Source organism: Lissotriton vulgaris, chromosome 10 (assembly GCF_964263255.1).
Source record: "Lissotriton vulgaris chromosome 10, aLisVul1.2, whole genome shotgun sequence".
Lineage (NCBI taxonomy): Eukaryota > Metazoa > Chordata > Amphibia > Caudata > Salamandridae > Lissotriton > Lissotriton vulgaris.
This window is the reverse complement of record NC_141698.1, coordinates 158,280,958-158,306,978: the sequence shown is the minus strand read 5'-3', so window position 1 is coordinate 158,306,978 and position 26,021 is coordinate 158,280,958. Positions and strand designations below refer to the sequence as shown.

Genomic DNA, 26,021 nt, shown 5'->3' with positions numbered 1-26,021 from the left:
ATACGTCAAAACCCCCTAATGGGCAGCTGGACCCTACTTACCTGGGCAGGTGATGTGAGTCAACGATTGACTACGTATTGGCCACAGCCACATTAAGAAGCAAGGTTGGTAATTTTAGAATCCTTATAAACACCCTAAGCGACCATGCTGCTCTGGCCATAGACTTGTTTTTGGACCAAGGTCTACTTCAACCCTCACTCGTAAATTCCATCCTTGCACAACATAACATACATCTTACTAAAATAAATGGCTACGCCCTAGGGTGGGGTAAGATAGACGCTGAAGATTTAACAAAAAGGGTGGTGTGCACAACTTACGAGGCGCTAGTAAAATGCTTAGATGTCAACACGGGGGAGCAGGAGGTTTTGGATAACTTTGGGGAAATTCTAGACAAGGTAAAACAGCTGCTAACAAAAAAGTGTAAAGGAAATGGGGGGTGAAAAGGGGGTGGTTTGACCACAATTGCACCACAGCACACAAAAATTTAAAGCGAGCACTGTCAAAAGTCCCCAGAGATCAGGATGAGATCAGGAGGCTAAGAAGAACTTACACTTTAGCATGCAGGGAAAGGAAACAGGAGCTTAAACAAGCATTATGGGACCAACTACACGAGAGCTCCCTGTCCAGAAATAGTGATATTTTTTGGAAACTGGTCAAAGCCCCATTCCTGTCAGATAATAATGACCAGCCATCGGTAGAGGTGGCAATTGACGGGTCGGCATGGGTCAATCACTTTTCAAACATTTTTGCTAAATCGCCAGAAACTGACCCAACAGAAGAGAATGTTGGGAATATTCAGCTCAATTCCTTCCCAATCCCAATAGAAATTGCCTTAACTGAAGTAATTAGTGCAGTGAAATCTAGCAAAAGTGGGAAAGCCCCGGGCCCTGATGGTGTACCAGTGGACTTTTTTAAGTTCAATTTAGAACTCTGGGCCCCTATCCTAAAAAGGGTCTTTGATGCCGTAATGAAGTGCGGTCTAATTAAATCCTGGACGCAATCCACTATGGTTCCCATTTTTAAAAAAGGTAACAGGGAGGACGCTTCTTGCTATCGCCCAATCTCCCTCCTGGACTCTCTGGGGAAGGTACTGGGCAGAGTGGTTCTCCAGTGACTCCAGGAGTGGGTGGACGATGGCAAGGTCCTCTCGGACATTCAGTTTGGCTTCAGGGAAGGCTTTGGGACAATTGAGCAGGCCCTAAATTTGTCCTTAATTATAGGGAAATATGCTTCAGCAAAGCGGGGCAGATTATATATGGTCTACGTCGACCTCTCCGTGGCTTTCGATTGTGTCTCCCACTCGAAACTATGGACAATCCTCGCCAAAATGGGTGTAGAACCGGCCCTTGTAACTTTTCTTCGTGAATCATACGCAAATGCCTCTGCAAGGGTACGTTTTGGAGCCAGGGGAGAACTCTCGAATTCATTTGCAGTTGAGCGCGATGTCAGGCAGGGCTGTGTCCTGGACCCCTTTCTCTTTTCATTATATACAAACGGTCTTGAGATAGAGATGTTAGAGGGGGCCCAAGACCTCCCTCGAGTCAGAGAACGCTTGATACCAGCACTCTTATACGCAGATGACGCGGTGATACTCGCGCGTACACCACGGGAACTACAAAAAGCCACAGAACGCTACGCAAGCTTCATGGGCAAACTGGACCTTCTTATCAACAAAAAAAAAAACATTTGTTATGGTGGTGGGGCAGGGCAAAAAAAGGGAGAAGAACATCTATTGAGACAAGGAAAGGCTAGAACCAACAGAGCAGTACCCATATCTTGGTGTAATGATGGACTCGTAGCTAAACTGGAAACCAGCGACAGAGGCCCACAAACATCAGCTTCTGAGGGCAAACGCGGCCCTAAGAAAATTTGCACAAAAGCTGGGTAAAAGGCCACCTGTAGAGCTCCTCCGAATTTATAAAGCGAAATGCCTTTCAAAAGCACTCTACGGAGCTGGCCTCTGGGGGTACAAAAACACTAACTCCCTCCAGGTGGCAGAAAACATCTTTTTGAGATTTCTTTTGGCAGTCCCTAAACGAGTGTCCACCTTAGAAAGCCACACTGAACTGGGGATCCCCCATATCGAGGACCTCGCACAAATCGAACCACTCCTACTGTGGCGTCGCATCTGGACCTCCACAAAAAATACCTTCACAAAGCAACTGGTGGCAGACTGTATGTCAATGGACCACGTGGGGAAAATTGAGTGGCTGATGTACATAAAACACCTCTATCTGATCTAGGACTTAGCAAATATTACTTGACGCCAGACCTCATTTCAGAAATGCCCAAGAAGGAACTAAAAATAAAGGCATTGTCCCACGTGGAAGAACTGCGTATATGTACAGAGTCACGGAAATCCTCGGTTCGCCACTCCTTGGCAGTGATGACGACCCTGGAGATGGAACCATACCTGACGTATGTCCAATCACAGTTTGAGCGATTCCTATTGACCAGATTTAGGCTAAATATTTTCCACAGAATAGTAGCCTTCCCCCATAAAAACACTTGGGACGAACGTTTGCCGCTATGTCCATGTGACGAAACTGCAGAACAATCGACAATGACACTATCTTGTTCTGCAAATATTACACCCCACACCGGAAACTATGGTTAGTCCCTGTACTGAGACGATTGGGCTTTAGAAGGTGTCGTCCAGCTATGTTACGGCTGCAATTCCTGGACTCTGAATTTGTTTGCAAGAGCGTGAGCACTTTCCTCAAATGCATTTTTAATCATAGAATAAATCTCTAAGAATGTATTCCTGGTTATTTAAGGTAAAAATGATTTAATATACCTCTTAATGATAAATTCGCCTTTTAAGGCAATAACTCTTACAATATGATGTCCCCTTGGATGATGTAATTGGGAGTTCTCTTATTAATTTTATTTCCATGGATAACTTTTATCAATTGTATTTTATTGTTGCAACTCTTTTATGGTTTTTCTATGTACCTTGAAAACCGAATAAAGATTTATTATTATTATAGTAAGCGGCCAAGTCTCCCCATTTCTTTCTTTGCAGCGGCTACGCCGCTTGGGGGCGCCTCCTCACAGCCTGCCCCGGCGTCGCACTCAGTACATTGAGGAAGCGCCGGGCCGGGGATGTTGCTCCACACCGGTAGCCGAGGCCACGGCTCGTGATTGTGGGCAGACCCTGCAGGAAGAGGCGGCCGGGGGCGCGGGCCAGTCAGCGCCGGGATGCGCTCATCGTCCACAGCGGGGACCGAGCGGCCCTGGAGACGGTTCCTTCGGACGACCCGTGTGCACCGCGGCGGCTGTGAGCGCGGAGCAGGCCGTCGATCCCCGGTGTAGCGCAGACACCCTCCCCGCGCTCCAAGCATGCCTGGGCTGGTGGCGTTCGGCAGGCGCTGGGCTATAGCCAGCGACGACCTGGTGTTCCCCGGAGCCTTCGAACTCTTCTTCCGGATCATATGGTGAGCAGAGCGGCCTATGGTTTTACTACGGGTGGGAGGTGACTTTGCCCTCTCATGGCGTGCATGTAGTAAGGCAAGGAGGTAAACAGAGAGCTGTCAGATCTACTCGCCCTGGCGAGCCTCTGGCTGCTCTTCCCTGCCGAAGAGACCGAGGATGAATGCCCAGCATTTAGTAGCTGCCTCGCTGTTATAAAGTAAAAAGTGAAAAGATTAAGCAATATCTTACTTAAAACAACCCCAAAATTGTCGATTTGCAAAAAGTGTCTCTGAGAGTGACATTTTAATTATACAGGATGTACGAAAGCGCTGCGAAGTTAGGGGCGCGGCTCCCTGCCACCGGCATTTAATACCATTTTCAGGGTCTATTAATTACTCAAATCAGGATGGGTTCACTTAAAAGTCAATCGTGGTAACGCCGAGCTTGCCTGTTTTATTTAAATGACAACTAGAGTCAGACATTGAGTGCTCTTACGTTTAACTATACTCTGCACCCGATATTATGGCGTGTTTCTACAGTATTTGCATTTCTCACCATGGTGCTATATGTGAAAGTGCCATTTTTCGTATTGTGTTTCACTACGGGGATGTATTAGTAATAGCGCTTTTCACTAAGGCTGGAGTACTTTTGTATTGTACTGTTTCACCCTATTAACAGGAACGATATTTGGTCACACGATATTATGGGTTTTTCTACAGTACTTACATTTCTCACCATGGTGCTATATTTTAAAGTGCAATTTTTCGTATTGTGTTTCACTAGGGGGAAGTATTAGTAATAATAGTTCACTAAGGCTGGGGTACTTTTTATGTGCTGTGCCGCCCTATTAACAGGAACGCTATGCACCAAATAGGGGTCTCCAGCTTTGCCTATGATGAGAGCTGCTTCTGATCAATGGAATCTGAAGCCCTGCAGACACATGCCATGGACAGCTTGCAGTCAGTCCCAATGTTTTACTGCAGCATTTCTTCCATTTGGGCTAGGAGGGGTGGGCCGCCCAAGGGATGCCAAAACTACAAGTCCAACAATGCAGTGCGGTTGAGTTCAAGCCTCACAGTTCATACTTACCAAATGCAAAACGCAGTTTGAAATTGGCAAATATTTTCAGAACTGTGGTGCTTAGGCAAATTAAACTTTTCTAGAATGCTTTGATGAATGTATATGGCACATTGTACTATTAAATGATACAATTTACATTAGTAGAAAATACCTGTGGCGTATGTTGGGTTACAAGCAACACTTCTCCAATACACCCTTTAGTTGGCTTATCTTTTTTGCAGCGATATTAAAATACAAAGCAGTTGAAAGGGCGCTGAAAAACAATTTTTATGATAAACTCTGGAAAGTACAAATAGCAGTCAAGGGTTTGCATTCTTTGTTCAAGGATTCTTTCTGTGTGTAACATAAATGGTGCTCATGTAACCTCAAATACCTTTGCTATGAAAGAACAGATCGCCAAATTCATGCACTTTCAATGATTGAGAGGAAAATTGCTAAATGACCAAGCGATAAAGCAGCACATCCACTTTCCCAATCAACCAGCATTAACGAAGCTACAGGAAAACAATTATAGGCTCTAGCCTCCCGGAAAACCTCTTTCATGTGCTCGTTAACTTTTCATTGAGGTTTTAGTTTCAATGTACACAGTCGTGTAATGCAATTTATGCCCCTTCCTCCACTTCACAGAATGGGAAGAGCCCTTCTCAGTCTCCCATATCTCACACATTTTAGTTGTGCTTTTCTGACATTTTTTAGTGGAAGCAAATATTTTTTGGGGGGAATTTCTTTATAATTACTTCATCATTTTAAAACTTGGTAACACACTCCACACAAATACACTCCACACTATACCACATCATTTCAATCAGCATAATTACACTAAACGGCATACACTTCCACACTACACAATTCTACCCTTCACATATCCATTCTGGACCACATAATTCAAATACAAAGTCATAACTCAACAACACAATTGCACAACACACCGCATACATCCAATCCAAACCGCAGAATTCCACATCAAACCTCAAAATACCATTCCACTTAATTACACTCCATTAGATAAATACCACTCCACATAATTCCAGGACGCACCATGCCACATAATTCCACTACACAAATCCTATCCAATCCACACCACACAATTCCACAACTAACAATTACAATCCAACCCACATATTTCTACTCCACACCACATACATCTACTCCAAAGCAAAACATATGGGTAAAAGACTTCATAATTCACACCACCAATAACTCTAACTGTCACAAATGCGAGACCTATTGCATTGCAAATGCTTGTTTATTTAGTCCTCAAAATCCAGTAGAGAGAGTTGTCAATTGTAAACAGAACTCTAGTTTGGTTATTGTCATAAAAGTAGTGACACGTCAAAAAGATATTTATCTCAACAATGAAGCAAACATTTACAGACCGGTGCATCTCAATATTCAAAACACACTTGTATACATAAGCCTGCTTCTAAGTCCCCAGCATGTTGTGAACAAGAGAAAAAAGATGGTTCAAAATATCTCAATGTATGCAACTATTATAGAAACTGTCTTGTCAAATAATCCTTAGAGCCTATATTCGGAGACCATCGGGTGGTCCGAGCACCATCCAGGGTTGATATGAATGCAGCCACAGTAGAGAAGTGTGGCTCAATGGTTAGAGTGGCAGACCCTGATGCAGGAGTCTGGCCGGGACCAGGGTTCAATTCCCACCTCGGCGGGTCTCGGGCTCAATTTCCTCCGACCTGATAATTCTCGCCTCGGTGCCTATTCTGATCATGAGCCCCACTCTGCACCTCTGGGCAATAGCTTGCTTAATCTCTACAACGGCCCCAACAACGCTGAGGATGCCTGACTTCACCTGGGGGTGCCCAGGAGTGGGCTCCTCACAGGGAAAGGCCAGGAAGGGTTCCTCAGCGGTATTCGTACAAGCGCCGAGATGCCTATATAAGTGCGTAATTATCCTTTATTATCCTTTATGTCTCAGTGCCACCTCTCTTGGGTTGTGCTCATGCCTCTTTTTTTAAGAGACTCCCTAGCCGCCTCTGTGTTTGCAAACACCATGGTCTTTTCTCAATCTCACACTCTGAGATTTTGCAGGAAACCAGGGGAACTATTCCAGAAAAAGATAGGAAAGCTACTCTTCATAGCCTGTGGTTCATATTTACCCCTCAGGATCACAAAACTAAAGTTGGAAAACACATGTACCCCGGAGCTGTTTGACTCAATTCTGATTTTCTTTGCTAGTGCCTTATCCACTCTATCCAGTTGAAGTGGGTCCATCAAATTCACAACTCAGCCCCTGTCTACTCTTTGTCCTTCCCCGCCTCTATTAGATAATCTAACTGCTTTCTACACCGATACGAACAGTCCCTGTTCGCCACCTGTAATGGCTCATTAAAGAAGTGTTCCACCTCCTATCTTTAGTGTCCATCTTGTGTTTAGGCTGGAAACCTCAGGATCCAAATCTTGATGGTTTTAGCCTCATTTTCAAGATGCCCCATTTTTACCGGTCGGTTACAAACTGTGGCGACCAGAGACTCCTAAACTTACCAGGTTTTCTGGTTGTTGTGGTCTTTATAGACTGTTTAACTGACGCTATTTATTCTTTCAGGGAACTAAGCACTTGTTCTATGACGCAGTAACCTCAAAATTACTTCATGGTCTTTTCCAATGCAGCTATCTTCCCTATATCTGCTGTGTGGTGCTCCACAGGGCTTTTAACGAAGACAAGATAAAAGCCTCCCCTTCATTCTCCTCTACAGGAGTAGTACTTTCCTCTCTGTCTCCCCCTTGTTTGCGTGGGTATAATTTGAAAAACGTCTTCAGGCTAAACAAACGTTGTTTAATGTTTTTAGGGTTCATTATGACTTTTATTGATACTGAAAGGCCAGCTCTGTGTGTGTGAGCTTCGCCTTTTTGGCAGCAGGCTCTCACCAAACTCCACTGTGGTCCCCTGCCACTGTTTCCACAGCAGCTTTTCTATCTCCTTCACTGCATCACTACTCTACCCTGCTTCACCTGAAATCTCCACAGCCTTTGGTTTGACCAGGGGATTCAACACCACCCCCAGCCAGCTACGTCTGCTGTTCTGCACTCGGTACCTCTCCTCTGAGACAGCCAGTGGTGGCTACTCAGTTATCGCGGAGAAACGTCTCCCCACTAAACAATAAAACTATAAGAAAAGCACTTTATTATCATTTTATTTTTCATGATCCCCCAGCCGAGGATAGGGCAGGGGCACGGCCATCCTCTTGAGCGTCAGTCAGGGAGGAATGTTTGGACACTTGTAAGTGCGCATGTCTGTTTGGATGGCCATCTCAGGCTGGCCAAACAAATATGTGCACTCATTTTTCTCCAGCCCGCTGTATTATACAGCCGGGTTGGAGAGAAGCCCCAGGCTTCCTTGGCCTGAGGGAGCATCAAGTCAGTCCACTCAGGCCAATCACAGCGTATGACCAGCAAGAGCGCATCGCTGTGCTTGCCCCCTAGTAGGCTGTGCAGCGTGCCCGACACTGGAATGAGGAGCACTGAGGCAGCGGCAGAAGCGGGTAAGTTGTTTTAAAAATGTTTTATTTTCCTCTCACTCCTGTGGCCCCCCCGGTATTGACTCGCCACCCCAAAATTAGAGCAGCTGCCACTGGAGACAGCAAAGGTGTCGCCATGTTGCATGCTTCAATGCGCAGGCCTGACTGATTTAGAGATCTAGGTTAAAAGAAAATAGGTTACTGACCACTGCCCAAGAGAATGATTTACTTCTTTAAGACCTGTTGCCATCCACATTGCTTCTACCATCAACTCTCTCCCTTTTCATAAGCTATTTGAGGGAGTAATTGTAGGAAAACAATGATGAAACTGTTGTAGGATTCTTTAAAAAGATAGGCATGTAAATAAACCTATTTTAATTTTTCAATTATGGTTTTTAATATGGACAGGAAAAGACAGGAGTTTATGCGACAAAATGTTATGTTTTGTACAGATTGTACCAACGATGTTTTGATACTGTTAACCCTTAGAGGTTGGAACTGTTTGATGCATGCTCACTTGATCGTCAAATTCACATAACGCCCAGCATTTTCCACTCCTGTAAATACATATTGTCTTTTCATTTGATTATATATTGTAAGTTGATTAATGGATATGTACATGTCAGTGAGAAGTTAAATATTAATGTTCTGCCCAAATTAGATGAGCGCACTTTAAAATACGTTTCTTACGGTGGTATTGTATTAATGCAACTTGAAATGCCTTCTACAAAACATGCATTAAATCCTCAACCTTTTATATCTGAAAAGCGAATGGATTTGACCAAATCAAAGTAAACAGAGTAATTTTGAGATATTAAATTCCTTTTTATAAAGATCAAGATTTTTTGATCCTGATATAACAGAAGGGTAACTTGGATGGCCCATGTTTAACATATGTATTTTTACCCATCCTTGTATTTGCAGGTGGATTGGAATTGTTGTTCTCTATTCGATACACAAAGGGCATTTTGACTGCACTGGGGGAATGTTGCTACAAAGTTACCTCATTGGCCTCATTGGTCTTGTGGCTGCCATCATTTGTGTTATATCTGCAACTGTGTATGTCAGCATGCAAGGTATGTAATGTCCAGCTACATATTTATTGCATTTTTGTATTGTTTGAAGTCAGATGTTGATAAATTTATAACTGAGAAATTGGGTAGAGGTGCTGAGCATTGCAGAAGGTAATGTACTTGATCACATTTGTTTAATTTACTTTTTTTTTTACTGTTTGTTAGCAAACACTTTGTTGATTCTAAAGATAAAATTTCTAGCGTCAACGCTTCAAGTGTAAAAACCTTTTTTTAATGCACGTTCCCCACTTCCGAAAGGACAGTTCTAGCCCCATGGGCCTTCACTCAGGGGCACAAGGGGCTCTCCTTTAGTTAGGAGGCAGAGCACTTAACGTAACTCCAATCGAGCCGCTGCTTCACAACCCGCTTCTTCTACCTCAAGTAGCTAATTGATTATATACTTGATATCTTCTCCCTCTGACAGCTGAGAAAAATCCAGGACTATCAAATGAGAATCCCTGGACATGTTGTCTACCATCTCAGTTTCTTTCCTCAGACACGTGTTAGCTGTAATACCACTTTCCTTGAAAGGTTTGTGTTGTTTTGTTGCTTATTCCTAGACATGCCCCTGACTCCACTTTCAACAGTTGCTGGTTTACTGTGAGATCCTCAAGACCATCCTAATTCAAAGAAACCTCCTGATCATAGTTTCCATCATGTTTTCAGAGAGATCATGAAGCAGGGCTTCACCTCTAGTTAAGTTGGCAGCATGAGGGCCTTCCTTTACATGGTCATTCCTCTGGGCTGATTTCTCCATTGGTTGAAAAAGTCCTTTTTGTCCTTCTCTCGCTTGGTTTGTGTTTCTCTAAGTGGCAAATTGGTCTAGAGGAGCTGTGTTCAATCGAATGATAGAACTCTCAATGATGCCCACTCACTAGCACCTCGATTCTGCAGTAGAAAGTATTCAGAATGATTTGCATGGATTAGAGAGCTGTCATTAGGCCGGACGGCTCTCAAGGGCCTCAACACTCCTTACCTATCGCTGCTCAATTTTGGATGTTTCCTGGCTCACTTTCTTGCCACAATCTGTGATCTGGAGCTGTGGTCAGAGTTGCAGTCCATCTCCTCTGCCCACTGTTCGACGGTCCTGCTAAAAAAAAGGCGCTCTCTAGGTTGAAGCCTCTGCTTGCTCCGGCTGCTCCTGTTATAAGGATTCTGCTCGAGAAAATAACTATGCCTACAGCCATAGAACATCATAATGTAGGGACTGAGTCACCATACCACCTCAGTATCTATGAGCTCGAGTTTGACTAGCGATAGTGCCTCACGTGCCTCACTTGCCCTCCTCCTGTCATTTTATAAAACAGACTAGCAGCCCGTCCCGACGTTGTCCAGGTATGAATTGCTGCCGGCCAGTAGTATATTGTTTTGTAGGATTTCGTTTTGATAGCATTTCCTATCTGTGGCAGGCCTGTGAAACGCTCCGATTCACAGTGCACTGCTGATGCACTTAAGAGTGCGCGTTCAGAAGTGTGTGAGCTCGAGTTTCCCTACTTTATTTTTCCCTGCAATAATATATAGCGCGAACTCGACAACATGGCATGAGCACAATTTACATTACAGAAGAACACTTTCATTTGTGGTAGGCACGGGGAGACAAAGCGATTTGCCTGGAATCACAGGATGTCGAGCTGATGCCGATATTCGAACGTAGCTCCCCAGCTCTAAAGTTCGCAATTCTAGAACTTGTGGCGGGTGGTGTGTCTAAAAATGTATGTCGGTGCTGGCCATCAATGAGAGAGACCTGTGCATTTTTCAAACGGGTGGTGAAAAAATATGAGTATGTTGCTGGAGATGTGGGCCGCCGTACCACCAATGTACTTACCGGGGGAGGGTAAACACCCATTATTCCGCAACTTTCTTTCCGCATACCATCACTCCGCATACTTTCTTTACGAAAGAATCATGACTCCGTAATGCCATTATAATGCATGGCATTACATTTTATATGCTTTTACCACGCATACATTTACAACGAAATTCGTTGTAAATGTATGAATGGTAAAAGCATGTTTTTTTAATGTTTGGTTAAGGTAAGTATGGGTATAGGGGTATATGTTTTGGGGTACTGAGGTATATTTTTTGGGGTGTTTTGGTATTTTAAGGGTTCAGATATAGTTTTGGGTTATGGGGTACAGGGGTAGTTTTAGGGTTTAGGGATGGGTATGGGTTTTGGGGTACAGGGGTATTTTTAGGGTTCAGGGCTAGGTTTGGGTTTTGGGGTATATGGGTATTTTTAGGGTTCAGGGGTAGGTTTGGGTTTTGTGGTACAGGGGTATTTTAAGGGTTCAGGGCTAGGTTTGGGTTTTGGGGTACAGGGGTATTTTTAGGGTTCAAGGCTAGGTTTGGGGTACAGGGGTAGGTTTGGGTTTTGGGGTACAGGGTTATTTTTAGGGTTCAGGGCTAAGTTTGGGGTTTGGGGTACAGGGGTATATTTAGGGTTCAGGGGTAGGGTTGGGTTTTGGGGTAGAGGGGTATTTTAGGGTTCAGGGGTAGGTTTGGGTTTTGGGGTACAGGGTTATTTTTAGGGTTTAGGGCTAGGTTTGGGTTTTGGGATACAGGGGTATTTTTATGGTTCAGGGGTAGGTTTGGGTTTTGGGGTACAGGGGTATTTTAAGGGTTATGGGGTAGGTTTGAGCTTTGGGGTACAGGGGTATTTTAGGGTTCAGGGGTAGGTTTGGGTTTTAGGGTACAGTGGTATTTTTAGGGTTCAGGGCTAGGTTTGGGTTTTGGGGTACAGGGGTATTTTTAGGGTTCAAGGCTAGGTTTGGGGTACAGGGGTAGGTTTGGGTTTTGGGGTACAGGGTTATTTTTAGGGTTCAGGGCTAAGTTTGGGGTACAGGGGTATATTTAGGGTTCAGGGGTAGGTTTGGGTTTTGGGGTAGAGGGGTATTTTAGGGTTCAGGGGTAGGTTTGGGTTTTGGGGTACAGGGTTATTTTTAGGGTTTAGGGCTAGGTTTGGGTTTTGGGATACAGGGGTATTTTTATGGTTCAGGGGTAGGTTTGGGTTTTGGGGTACAGGGGTATTTTAAGGGTTATGGGGTAGCTTTGAGTTTTGGGGTACAGGGGTATTTTAGGGTTCAGGGGTAGGTTTGGGTTTTAGGGTACAGTGGTATTTTTAGGGTTCAGGGCTAGGTTTGGGTTTTGGGGTACAGGGGTATTTTTAGGGTTATGGGGTAGGTTTGGGTTTTGAGGTACAGGGGTATTTTAAGGGTTCAGGGCTAGGTTTGGGTTTTGGGGTACAGGGGTATTTTTAGGGTTCAAGGCTAGGTTTGGGGTACAGGGGTAGGTTTGGGTTTTGGGGTACAGGGTTATTTTTAGGGTTCAGGGCTAAGTTTGGGGTTTGGGGTACAGGGGTATATTTAGGGTTCAGGGGTAGGGTTGGGTTTTGGGGTAGAGGGGTATTTTAGGGTTCAGGGGTAGGTTTGGGTTTTGGGGTACAGGGTTATTTTTAGGGTTTAGGGCTAGGTTTGGGTTTTGGGATACAGGGGTATTTTTATGGTTCAGGGGTAGGTTTGGGTTTTGGGGTACAGGGGTATTTTAAGGGTTATGGGGTAGGTTTGAGCTTTGGGGTACAGGGGTATTTTAGGGTTCAGGGGTAGGTTTGGGTTTTGGGGTACAGGGGTATTTTAAGGGTTATGGGGTAGGTTTGAGCTTTGGGGTACAGGGGTATTTTAGGGTTCAGGGGTAGGTTTGGGTTTTAGGGTACAGTGGTATTTTTAGGGTTCAGGGCTAGGTTTGGGTTTTGGGGTACAGGGGTATTTTTAGGGTTCAAGGCTAGGTTTGGGGTACAGGGGTAGGTTTGGGTTTTGGGGTACAGGGTTATTTTTAGGGTTCAGGGCTAAGTTTGGGGTACAGGGGTATATTTAGGGTTCAGGGGTAGGTTTGGGTTTTGGGGTAGAGGGGTATTTTAGGGTTCAGGGGTAGGTTTGGGTTTTGGGGTACAGGGTTATTTTTAGGGTTTAGGGCTAGGTTTGGGTTTTGGGATACAGGGGTATTTTTATGGTTCAGGGGTAGGTTTGGGTTTTGGGGTACAGGGGTATTTTAAGGGTTATGGGGTAGCTTTGAGTTTTGGGGTACAGGGGTATTTTAGGGTTCAGGGGTAGGTTTGGGTTTTAGGGTACAGTGGTATTTTTAGGGTTCAGGGCTAGGTTTGGGTTTTGGGGTACAGGGGTATTTTTAGGGTTATGGGGTAGGTTTGGGTTTTGAGGTACAGGGGTATTTATAGGGCCCGGGCTAGGTTTGGGGTACAGGGTATATTTATAGGGTTAAGATGGGTTAGTGTTTAAGGGTGTTGGGGTATTTTAAAGAGTAAGGGTGGGTTATGATTATGGGGTGCAGGGGTATTTAAAGGGAGCAGGGTGGGATTAGCACACGATATGAGACATCGCATGAAGGAAGGAACGTACCACACGCCCCCAGCGCTTGTCACACCCCCAGCACACGCCCCCAGCACAACGCAGACACGCCCATAAGGGACTACTTTGCTGACACGGTTCTTTTACCTTTTAAATGTATATGGTGGGCGTCTGCATAGCCTATGTCCTTCTGCTGCAACTTCACTTTCCAACGCTGTAGTGGGTGTTGTGATTGGTGCTGTGGTTCCTGAGATTACCCACCTCAAAGGTTTGGGCTCTCTCTTTATTATATTAGTATAGATTAATTATAGGAAAAAAATTAAAAGCCATTGTGATTTGTAATATCAATACAAGTAAGCCACGTAAATACAACACATATTGCATTACAAATGCTGTAGGTGAGGTTCTGCGATGGGTTTGTTTATTTTCAGACATACTATGGCGCTCAACAGGTAGTGGATCGGTCAAAAGCTATGTGCGTTTATAGTTGGTGCAAGTGGGTCAGAGAAAACCCTAAACTCTGAGGAACAGGGATGTCAGAGATCCTTCCTTGTGGTTACTTGTAAGCAGAAAGCCAATGCACACAAAAATTCAATGTGATATGAGTCATCACCAACAAATGTTGAGAAAGAAGTTCCACGGATGTGTTCCTTTTGTGTCGTTTTTTATTTTTTTGATATATATATTTAGAACATGAAACCAGCCAACACGTGTTTCGTCAAGCAGGGAGTTAACCCGTGACTCTTCAGGGCTGGGGGTGAGACAAAAGGAGGGGAAGTGAGTACTGGCACAAATAGATGACAGAACACATGGGAGAGGTGAAGGAAGAGGGATAGAAGGATTGCCGAGGCAGAGCCAGTGGTCTGTGGGAAAGGGGGGGGGGGGTGTATGTGTATGGGAACCGAAATGTGGGGAAAGTGAAAATACAAGAACATAAATTGTGACATTTTGTGAGTGGAATTTCGTAACCAAAATCCCTAAGTGGGTGAGAACAAAAAAACCTGTTGTAATAATTTTTTCGAAAACGGCGATACAGAATATGCATAGACACTTGTTATTAAGATGAAGGAAAAAAGGGGAGGGGGAACAGAGCATTTGTCAGCACTTTAATGATTTGGCAGTAGTAACTCAAAAAAGGAACAGGGGTACTGTTATACGGATCAAGAAACAATACAATTCAATGTGTGGTGACACCTGAAATCTGAAATGAAAGTGCGGCGTGTAAAAGAGGTGAAGGTCCCAGGAAAGAATAGGTGAAGACAAAAATAGTGTGGTCATTATATAAACATTTTTTAGTAGTTTGCAAATTTGAGCATTACTTCAGGTCGAGATTTGTGAAAAGATGGAAACATTTTTTCTTTTTTTGGCATTTGGATTGAAAAATATAGGTATTTTTGTGATCAGGGTAGCTGCTATTTGTCGGGAGTAAGAAATAAAAATGAGGTAGTTTGTGTCTAAATAAATTGTTTCGGTTCCCATACACATACAACCCCCCCTTTCCACAGACCACTGGCTCTGCCTCGGCAATCCTTCTATCCCTCTTCCTTCACCTCTCCCATGTGTTCTGTCGTCTATTTGTGCCAGTACCCACTTCCCCTCCTTTTGTCTCACCCCCAGCCCTGAAGAGTCACGGGTTAACTCCCTGCTTGACGAAACACGTGTCGGCTGGTTTCATGTTCTAAATATATATATCAAAAAAATAAAAAACGACTCAAAAAGAACACATCCGTGGTACTTCTTTCTCAACATTTGTTGGTGATGACTCATATCACATTGAATTGTTGTGTGCATTGGCTTTCTGCTTACAAATGCTGTAGGTGTCACATTTGCGAAAGTTATAACTATTGGCATTGTAAATGACAAAGCTATTAATTTTGCTATTTTCAAAAACAAAACATAAATACAAAATGTGTAATTTACAATACCAATAGCTCAAACTTTCCTAATGCGAGACCTATTGCATTGCAAATGCTTGTTGAAACTGCTCTGGAGGCGTCCCTATGTCACTTAGCCTTGCACCGACCCAGGGGGAGCCAGTCCCATAGTGCAAGTGATGGTGCACGTGGCTACTCTATTTTGAGGAGACTGTGTGGTAGTCTGGTCGGTAGTGCACTGACTGCTGAGGGGCTGATGGTGGCCAGGTGGCTTCATACAGTAATGGCTAAGTAAGAATATTAATGATTTATGGGGAGCAAAAACAGCAGCAGCTCCTCTGGGAAGTCCCTTGAAGACAGTAAGGCAGCATAGTGACTTAGTGTATCCGCTGTATACATAGGTTTGTAACATAGGGCCCGATTACGAGCTAGGGCGTTATTTATCGTCCCTGATAAATAAGGATACCACGGGATATGGGTGGATTAAGAATATCTATTACGAGTTCATGGGGATTAACATAGATTTTGGTGTTCGCGCACCCAACGCCACATGATATGGTAAATACTACATGTTTTTCCCTATTAAATGTTGGCAGGTTTAACCTACTGCAATTTAAAAGCTAATTATCAGATGCGTAAATGCCTTCAAACTCGTAATTCCGACCCATGCGTAAACAGTCACTAAAAACAATCATCTGGTAACCCTGGCATAGTTTATGGTTTTCGTGATTAAGTCCCAGTAGGAATGACTCTGCATTTCATCTTTCTGAGATTGATGAATTGAGTACAGCTGAGCTGAAAAGTAACATAAACTATTAATTAACAGTGGTAGTCACACAACAGTAACATCTGGTAATACATAAAAGACTGTATTAATATTGTTAAGTCTAAAAGCTGTCAAAAGGGCGCATGTCCACGTTGGCTTCCGGTATCACTCCAGGACTACCAGGAAGCCCGGGACAGTTATTTCGGCCAATACTAAACCATACCAAGGGCAACCTTCGAAACTCACAGCATTTCAAACTATCTGCAGCAATGCTGTGAGCAAATTATTGGTTCATGAGCCTTGTATTTTTCTCTTTCATCTGGCCTCTTTCTGTCTTATGTTGTGCTTCTAATATGTACACACTTTCTTTTTAAGTGTTTCCTTCTGTTTTTTGTTGTAGCTTTTAGCTGCGATTTGTCCCCTGTCTTGGGAACCACTTAACCACTTAACAAGTGACGGGGCAGTCTTTCGAACACAAATTTCAGTGGCACACACCCAATTTTTATAACCTATCCCTCTCCAGACAGCACCAACAAAGCATGTGGTTGGGCAGACCAAATCACCACCAGAGTAGACCAGAAAATAAGCATTAAAAATGTAATAGGTTTCGCCGTTCATTACGTTAAAGCCATTTGCTTCGCTATACAATACTATTAGCAAAGCAAATGGCTTTAACTTAATCAAAGGCGAAACCTATTACATTTTCAATGCTTGTTGTTTAAGACTCTTTTGAATATGCTTACAGGATTCAGACTTTTTTGTAAGTATGCTTTCCTACTGTAGTTTGCCCTTTAGATTAGTAATAACTGAAAATGTAAACCTGTTTGAGGATTCGTGTTCCAAATTAGCAGATTTATCCCTTATTTATTGACATCTTTTTACAGTTAATGAGTTCGTCTTGCTTGTTTTGTTGGTTGTACTTTCGCTGTTTGAGAGAACATCATGTAAATAATTGGTGCAATGGGGTCTCTCTTGTGCTGTTCTTAATTTTATCAATGCTGTGCAGTATCCCTGCTTTGTAAATGTAAATGTAAATGTAGTTGAGCTTATATAGCGCACAGCTACCCGCAGTGGGTGTCCCGGCGCTTGCTTAGGGAACCCGTCCTGATATTCCCCTGTGTGATAGCCCCAGCGGGTATCCACAAGGTGAAAGTCAGGCATCCCGCCGCGAGGGGCCGTTGTGGAGATTAAGCAAGCTATTGCCCAGAGTCGCAGAGTGTGAACCCGTGAGTCGAGAAGGCACCGGAGCGAGAATTATCGAGTCCGTGGAATTTTTAGCCCAAGACCCGCCGAGGCGGGGAATTGAACCCTGGTCCAGGACCGATCTCAGCTACCGGGTCTGCCGCCTCTAACCCCTGAGCCACACTTCTCCACACGCTTTAATAACACAGTTTCAGTAAAGCACTCTGGGTGGAGTGGTACATATTGATCAGGGCCATTGTCTTTTCTTTCAGGGTTTTGAGGGACAACTGAAAGTCAAACATATGCACCCTGCAACTTCAAGGAAAGTAGGCTTTGAGAAAATGAAAGGCAAACCATTGAGTTGTTTTCCGATTACCCCAACCCGCCTTGATTTTGACTTAGTTGCCATGTCCCGTAAATTATCTAGAGAACAAATGTGAATATAATTAAGGCAGATCAGTATCCATAGAACTAGAGTAGGACTACAAGTGTGTTCCATGTCTCCAAGCAAGTTTAAGAAGCGGGTGACATGAATACTCGAGGTTTCACAGTGCATTACATGAATCTAGTTTGCCGATTACTTTATTTGGAAAATAGAGTTAGTTTTAGAGACTCTTCTTAAGAACTGTGTGGGGGGTTCTTCCTCAAAATGAATTGAAAAATGGTTAGGCCATTAATGCATTTCACAAGCTCATTTTAGCATCTGTAATGTTAGACAGGCTATGTGCTAGAGAACATCTATGTCAGAATTAATTGAATAAAACATTTTCCTTCAAGAAATGTTTCACCTATTCAAAATGTATGTCTGGATTCATTGTACCATTCAGGCTCTTTTACCTTGAATCATCTCAAACAGAATTCATAGCTATCCTCATGCTCTACACACTGATATTCTTTGTATGGCGAACACAGCAGACCATTCCCCCCTTCCTTCAACCAACCACCACACTAAGAGATGACCTGCCCTCTGTTCCGTCTTCCCTGATTCAGATTGCTACTGTGTTAAGCTGTCGTCTATACCCCACCTCATCACAAGCGCCAGAGATGCTTTCTGGGGCTAGTCCATGTTAGTGCAACCTTTCCCTTACTTTTCCTACTCTAAGTGAATATTCTCGGCGAAAGAGGAGAGGTAAGACACTAACCGAGAGAGCCACTGACATATTGACTGTGAAAGACTGATAGAAGATTGACAGCAATTAAAAAAGAGAGAGCGAGTGTCAGGGAGTGAGAAAAAGAGAGACAGAGAGGCGGACTGGAGGCGAGACAGATAGAGATCACCATAGAATCGTGTGCGTGACCGAGAAAGGGATTGGGAGTGAAACAAGGAGTGACCAAGAGATTGAGAGACAGACTGAGACATAGAGGGACGGGTAGCGAGATAGAAAGACAGACAAAGGGGATCTAGAAAAAGAAAGACAGACAAAGGGATGTAGAAAAAGAGAAGAGGCTTCTGGACAGAAATAGACCTAGAGCCTGGGAGGGAAACTGGGTGGAAGAGAGTTCGAGCAGTAGTGATTGCCCACGACTGGGAGACAGAGCCAAAGTGAGAGAGAGAGAGAGAGAGAGAGAGATACTGAAAATGAGAGACCGAGATAAATAAAAAAATGGGAGATGGAGTGAAAGACTAATACAAGTTTAGAGGGATTGTGAGACATAGTAGAAGATGGACTGCAACACTCTAAGGGAGAAAGAAACTGACAAAAAAATAGAGTAAATGAGTGAAGCTGAAAGACAAACCACAATTTGGATAGACAAAATGTGTGGAAGAGACTGCGAGTGAAAAAAAATGAATGGTATGGAGAGAGATCAAATGATGGCAATACTAAGTACCTTTTAATAAAAACTTGCTGTAACTCGTGCAGAGAATGTTAAACTGGCATTACCTATCATTGCGCATATAAAGTATTCTGAATGCCTTTTGCGGAGCTTTTTTCGACTGGCCGTACTGGTTGCTGGGCATCTAGAGGCTGCTGATACGTGCTGCTCAACATCTGTAAATAAGGACTATCTGGCTTCAGACCATCAACTACTAAAACTTGGATGAGCCAGAGTAGCTTCAAACTGAAAGACTCAAAGACTGAAAACCTTGTCCCATTCCCTCAAAGTCTTCCCAATGCCCTGCATTACTCTTTGCCAAAACAGTTGTCATTAAATCAAAAGCAAGAAACTTGGGAGTAGCTTAGGATGCTTTCTTCAGCTTCATTTGTCACACTAAAATAGCATTTAAAACTTTTTCCAGATGAAACTGCTAAAAAGTTCTCCCATTCATAATACAACAAAATAACTTGCAGTCAGATGCGCAGGTATCTTCAGCCTTGATTACAGAACTACCTCGTATGAAGAAATCCCGGCATTACAAATCAAAAAAAAAATCGCAACATGCAGACTTCTGCCTCCTATTTGGATTACAAAAACAAAAAGCCAGCCTGTGGCGGCAAATCTAAAAAGTCTCCATTTGCTGCTCGTCCAGGAAAGATTCAAATTAAGGATACTCAGCCTTGCCTATGAATAGATTGAAGAATCCTCTGATACATATGCACCAGCCAAGATTTAAAAATACCTCCTTTCACCTGGTCATCTTCAGTCAAAAGATGAAAACTTTCTGGTTGTACCAAGACTGAGAAAGAAGAGCAAAGGCAACATGATTTGCAGTTCTTGGCACCATGCTTCTTGGACCACACTTCCTGAGATAGCTCAACCCCTTCCCTAAAGCATTTCTGAGACCGACTCTAAAACCCCCTTTTAACACCGTAGTACTATTGTGATTGCCACATTTACTATATAGATGTATATCCTTATCTATTTCTCTCTGCTGTTCGGCAGCTCAATTCTATGTGCAATACACTAATGTTGACCTCAACACAATTGTAAAAAACATGTTAACATTTGCTGAGGCATCCATCTGAATGATGCTGCTGTTTAATTTCTATCACTCGTGCTACACTCTGCATGAAGCCCAGCCTTCCCCTTGTGTCCGAGGAAAGGTAGCGTTGGTGCCATTCTGTAGGCATGTACCTTCTTGATGTATTCTTGGTCCATGTATGTTCTGCTGACACAATGCTGTTAAGCTTCATTCCAGACTGATGCTGGATTTAGCCGAGGCCAAATTTGCAGTCTCCACCTCTATTTCTCATTTTCCATGTGTGTAGAGTCCAGAGGCGCAACTAGAGTCAAATTTCGGGGGGGGGGGACTAAGAAAAATTTCGGGGATTTCGGGGGGGGGGGGGGCTGAATCTTTAAGGCAATTGGCAGAGTCGAGCTGCAGGGGCTCTTAGAAGGGTTGAAACAACAACAAAGCCCCATTGACATGCACAAGGTATTTTAAAGACCTGTGAAGTGCTCGTGTGCGGCTGTGAGCGGGTCCGGGAAGTGTCTCATACCGGGCTGCCACACACGACGGGTGGGGGGGCTGAAGCCCTTTGAGGCCAATGGGTGTTGCCTGCCTGGTAGAGTCTATCCACACAGCTAAGAATGTTAGCAAGCCAGGATGCAGTGTAAACCAAAGTTAACTTCATGGTGACCCTGTTACTCCTAATCTGTTGGCTCTTTTCGATAGCCAACCCCCTGCTTCCAAAAACTGGACCATTGACCAGAAACCATTTGCATTCTTTTTCAAGACTGGAACAAATTAGGGTGGGCATGCACACAGAGAAGGAAGTGTGCCACACATGATTCAGGCATAGGTTTGCACTTCTGGCATGCGGTCTCTAAATTAACAGCTATATAAACAGTGTCCAGGCCTACCAGAAGGTAACAAGGTACCTATGAAGTTCCTAGTAGGAAGGAGCCGATTCCTAAGAGAAATGGAGTCGCCGTCAAGGTAACTGTATCCAGTGATCATTATTACTACTACAAGTTGATCCGTGAGTTGGTTTCTGTGTTTCTTTGTAGTATCATGTGTTGGTAAGCATGTGGATTAATCTCATATGAATTTCTACATTATTTAATACTGTGGTCCGTCTTTTTGGTGGGTTGGTTTAAACCCACATTTCAGAATCTCTATGGTTTATCTTTTTTTTTTTAATACAGTTTTTTTTATTATGTTGGCACATAGCAATATATTGCCAATTTGAAAAGAAAAATATTCTGTCTACTCAAATGAAAAAGAGGACTGAACTAACTCTTTTTACTTTCAGGAACAATTTCAAACTCTGGACCGAGGAAGTCTATTCCTAAACTGGTGTATATACGCCTCGGTCTCTACCTGCCCGAGTTTGTCTGGGCCACTTTAGGAGCAATTTGGGTGTCTGACAACAGTGTGCTCTGTGATCGAACTCTGGTGCATGTTGTACTTGTCACAGTTATTGCAAGGTAAGATCTTACCCTTATCATTCTAGCACTTGATATAATTTTGGAAGATTGCAAAATTGGTGACATTGTTTTTCATTGCATCTCTACTTTTATCTTCCGTTCCATTTTCCCTCCATTAAAAATGAATGTAAGATTTAATCTTTAGTTCTCTGTCCTGAGCACCGTTTTCTAACAATATTGTGCTCTGTAAATGCATATTGAAATATTACACAGAAAATAATCGAATAAGACCACTGTTTATTCTTTCAATCATATACTCTCTGAATGTTTTGTATTGTTGCAATGCCCTACTGCATTAGTGGAGCAGGGAGGAACGGATCAGTGAGGCTCAACCCACTACTGGAGACCTTTGCTGCTCTATCTGTAACGTCATATGATAACTCTTTATCAGTCAGACACACAGAACTTTGAACTGGATAGACTGGGATACTAACATTGGCACTAAGTTCTCCTTGCACAGTTATGCAGTGTAGACTTTGGCAATATACAGATTAGATCAGTGTCATCAAAGAGCAATCTTGAATCTTGCTACCGTCTCAAAATAGTAAACCTAAGTAATCCACGGGAACAAGAATCAGGTACCTAGCAGGAGGCTTCTACAGAAAGCAGGAATTGAGGAAAGGCAAGGACAGACTCTTTCCTGACAGTTGGAAACACAAGTAGGAGCAAAAACAACAAAGAGGGAAGACAAAAAAGCCAGGTGAAATTAGGACTAGTGACCAGGGTAAATTATTACAACACATAACGTTGACAGGCAAGGTCTTTCACAGTCCAGTGTCTAAATACTGGTGTCACAAGTCTTAGCTCGGAAGTCCTCTGACACAACCTCTGTGAAAAACTGATGAAGAAATTAAACCTGAATCGCGTCTCATGCATATTATTTTGGTAATGTTGCCATTAACAAACTAGTCCACAACAAATTAAACATTTATTGCTGCTGTATTTACTAAATGCTGACTTGTCTACCTGTCGTCACCCAAGTATAATATTAGGGCTACACTTTGTGTTTTGGGGCGAGTAATGGTAAAGTAGTTCAGGAATTTCGTAAGAAGCACGCACTAAGTCCTACACAGCTTGCATTATAAGACTGAAATCTCTAGCTTGTTTGTTGTTCCCACAGAGAGATACAATTTCTTAGAGAGATTTGACATAGCAAAATCATTATTTTTTGTGCAGAAGTTGCCACTTATTTCTCTAATGCTTATAAATTCACCTCTTATTGACTTTAAGATAAAAGGTGAGTTTCAGTGCCAAGCGAAAGTATTCAACCAGATTTGTAAATATACCTATATTTTGATACCCATCATTGTTACCTTTTATCTTCCAGCTGGTTTATCATCATATTCACCACAATTGCAATTGTAATTGTGTTTGATCCTTTGGGCAAAAAAAGAGTTCCATATCTTAGTGGAAATGAACATCACGACTTGGAAAGCAGTCAGTCCAGGCAAATGTTCTACAATGTCAAGAAGGCCACAACAAGAGTTTGGGAGAACCGACTCAGGCTGCTCTGTTTTTGCGTTGGTCGTGATAATGACAATCGAGCAGCTTTCTCAAGCATTGCAGAGCTTTTCTCATCATATTTTTCGGTAGGCTAATGTTATGCTATCTATTATTTGCTTTTTAAATTCATTGGTAGCTCTTTAAAAATGATAATTTACTTCTTTCTCCTCGATCGTCATAATTTCACTTTATGTGCAATTTATGTACAAATGCAAGGCGAATATGTAGGCTAAAGTATTTTCATTACTGGAATGAAAAATGCTTCACCATGAATTCATCTATTGTCTTGTTGTAAGTATATCACACACATTTTTGTAACTTTCAAAGTTTATTTTTACTGAAGTTTATAACATGCATAATGCTGCTTTAAATACACATTAGGTGGGAGGTGACGAAGGTTACAGTAGGTTTACAAAAGTGACTTAACTCTTAACTTTATTTCTGAATCTATTTGTAGACCGTCATGGCTGCCTGTTCTATATGTTCCTGCTGTTCATGTGTCTGACGGCAACATCAGTTTGAGATTCCAAGTCTTAGGCACGGGCAGGTTGTTACAAATAACTCCATCATCATAAAGTGTAGTTCTCTGTTTGTTGAAATGAAGACTGAGTAGGCAGAATTGTTCCCCATAACAGTTGTAGCATCTGGGGAAAACCTTGGGTGTCTGGTCACTTGAAGTGATGTAGACCTTTAGCTCAAATAGCCCACTGCATGATTGTGTGCTGTATTGTGTACCACACTAAGGACTTGGAAGGTTGATATTTCGTTTTGTGGCTGAAGACAAGCCAAGCTTCTTGGTTTTCTGCTGCTTTTAGACTAGTTCTATTCTTGACTGGTAAATCAGCCCAGAACATATTTAAGTAATCAAGGCATGGCATGACTACAGAGAGGGCTGGTGTGATTTGCTGTGGTGGAAGCCTTAGGATAGAACACCTTGCATGATTTCCAGGTAGTAGTACACATTTGACCACATTGTTGACTTGGAGGATGAAGGATAAAATAGGTACATCAAAACTTTATACATTTTAATTGAGTGAGGAATGAGGCCCCATTCTTGGTGGGCAATCAGAATGGATGGTTGTGGTTTTTGTAGTCCAGAGTAATCAGTGTTTGAGGCTTAGCATCATTTAATAAGATCTCATTGTAGTGCATGCTGCTGTGGATCTCTTAAGAAGTATCCAATTTGCATGGGACTCTCAGAGCCCTTTACCATTTGGGGATTAATCGGGGTATTGCCTGCTTACACACAGTAGATTACAGTGAACCTGTCCTGGAGCTTCACTAGTAAAAACAGGTACCTAATGAAGGGGAATGTGATAGGGAAAAGCCTTGGGCCACCCCAGATTAAATCTTTAACTGCAGATAGAAATGATAATTTTGACTTGGTGTGTATGGCCAGTTAAAGTAGAATCCAGTTTGTGAAACTCCAGACAGGTAGTCTTGACGGATACTTCACTGACCTTCTTAGATATGAGTTGGAGACTAGCAATAAAGCCAATAAAGATCCTTTGGCACTTGAAATAGCCAATAATAAAAAGAGGTTTGTATGTCTTACAATAATTGTTTAATTAACACAGAGCAGAAAAAGCTTGGTGTAAAAGGCTTAATTGTGCTATTATTGAGCTGCCCACAGGATTGTGGTGGTGTTTTGGCCCCATGGGGATACACCATTGAAAACCAGAAGCGCGCCTAAAACCACAATGTGTCTTTGGCACATTTGCCATCAAATGTCTTGGCAAGATAGAGGCTCACTGTTGCTTTGTCTTTTTAATTGACAACTTGACTGCAGCAAGATGTCAACAAGCTAGGGTAATAAGGTCAAAACCTACTTCACCATTTTGCAAGGATTTCTGGGAACATTGCCTCCTCAACACTCTGTTGATCATCCCGTAGTACATCCCAGACTTTACCAGTTCAATGGCTGTTAATCTGAAGACCTCAGGAGCTCGCAGAACTAGAGGCTGGACCCTCATTTTTTTCGAGCTTGTGCCACCCAATCCTCTGGGGTCCTTTCAACCTTGATCACTTTGCATTCCATCTCAGTTGCCACATTCCACATTTTCTGTCCTGGTGTTTCAATATGGGTGCTAGGGCAACAGATGTCTTTCTCCAGGACCGGTTAAAATTCCATCCTTACTGCTAGATCCAACCCTTCCCCATGTTTCTCCTCCTTTTTGACTGCAAGACAGCCCTGTTGAGTCCTGACCGGCCTAATGAAGCTCAGTTCTTGAGAGTGGCATCGAATTTTCTGCACGTTCATCCTCGTTCAGCTCTCTCCTATGAGTCCAGAAGGTCTATCCTAAACCTGATGTTATGTTTTAGGCCATATACATATCGCGTATGGGTAATATCTAGGAATACTTGTAATGGCCAGGTGTTTGGGGACTTGCTGTTCGATTGGTTGGTAAGTTTGGGCATCGAGAAACCCAGCAAGCATGTAAGTTTGCGTTGGCAGCTTGGCTTTGCTGGTGCTTGGGGAAGGGATGTAAATCCCTTTCTTAACCCTCTCACTTTCCTAGGGAAATTTCTATCTGAGCTTTTATCTAAAGACCTGACCTTTAGGATGATCAGTGTTTTCCAGTCAACACTTGCCTCACTTCTGCCCCTCTGTAACTCCGTTCATATTGGTAGAGCCCCTCTCGTATGTCGTCACATGAAAGGAGAGTGCCTCAAAGGGTTCCCTCTTGCTTGTTACTCTTCTATTTAGGACTCCTATCTGGGTCTGTCCTCTTTATTAGGGTGGTCCCCACAATTAATTTCTTTATTTTAGGGATCTCTCTTCAACTGCCATTTCTTCTGTCTTACCTTTTGTAGGCTAATATCAGATGTTAGAGCTGTAACTGTTTCTGGATTTCGTTCTTTCCTGGATGGGTCTGCATTTTACACCTCCACATGAACCAAGAATGCTTCCTACTTCACCCTGTATGCCTTTTGTTACATCCGTTCTTTCCTTGTGCCTAATTGCTTTTATGATGGGGCAT

The 26,021-nt window shown here is 43.0% G+C and overlaps 1 protein-coding gene across 1 annotated transcript in view; it reads left to right on the top strand.

The window, feature by feature from the left end:
* Window positions 1-3,026: 3,026 nt before the first annotated feature.
* DAGLB (diacylglycerol lipase beta) overlaps window positions 3,027-26,021 on the top strand; it is a 166,012-nt gene continuing 143,017 nt past the window's right edge. The window contains exons 1-4 of the mRNA XM_086940753.1: window positions 3,027-3,437; window positions 8,898-9,049; window positions 21,363-21,537; window positions 22,865-23,126. Coding sequence (XP_086796879.1) covers window positions 3,343-3,437; window positions 8,898-9,049; window positions 21,363-21,537; window positions 22,865-23,126 — 684 coding nt within the window. The 5' untranslated portion in view covers window positions 3,027-3,342. The remainder of the gene's footprint in view (window positions 3,438-8,897; window positions 9,050-21,362; window positions 21,538-22,864; window positions 23,127-26,021) is intronic.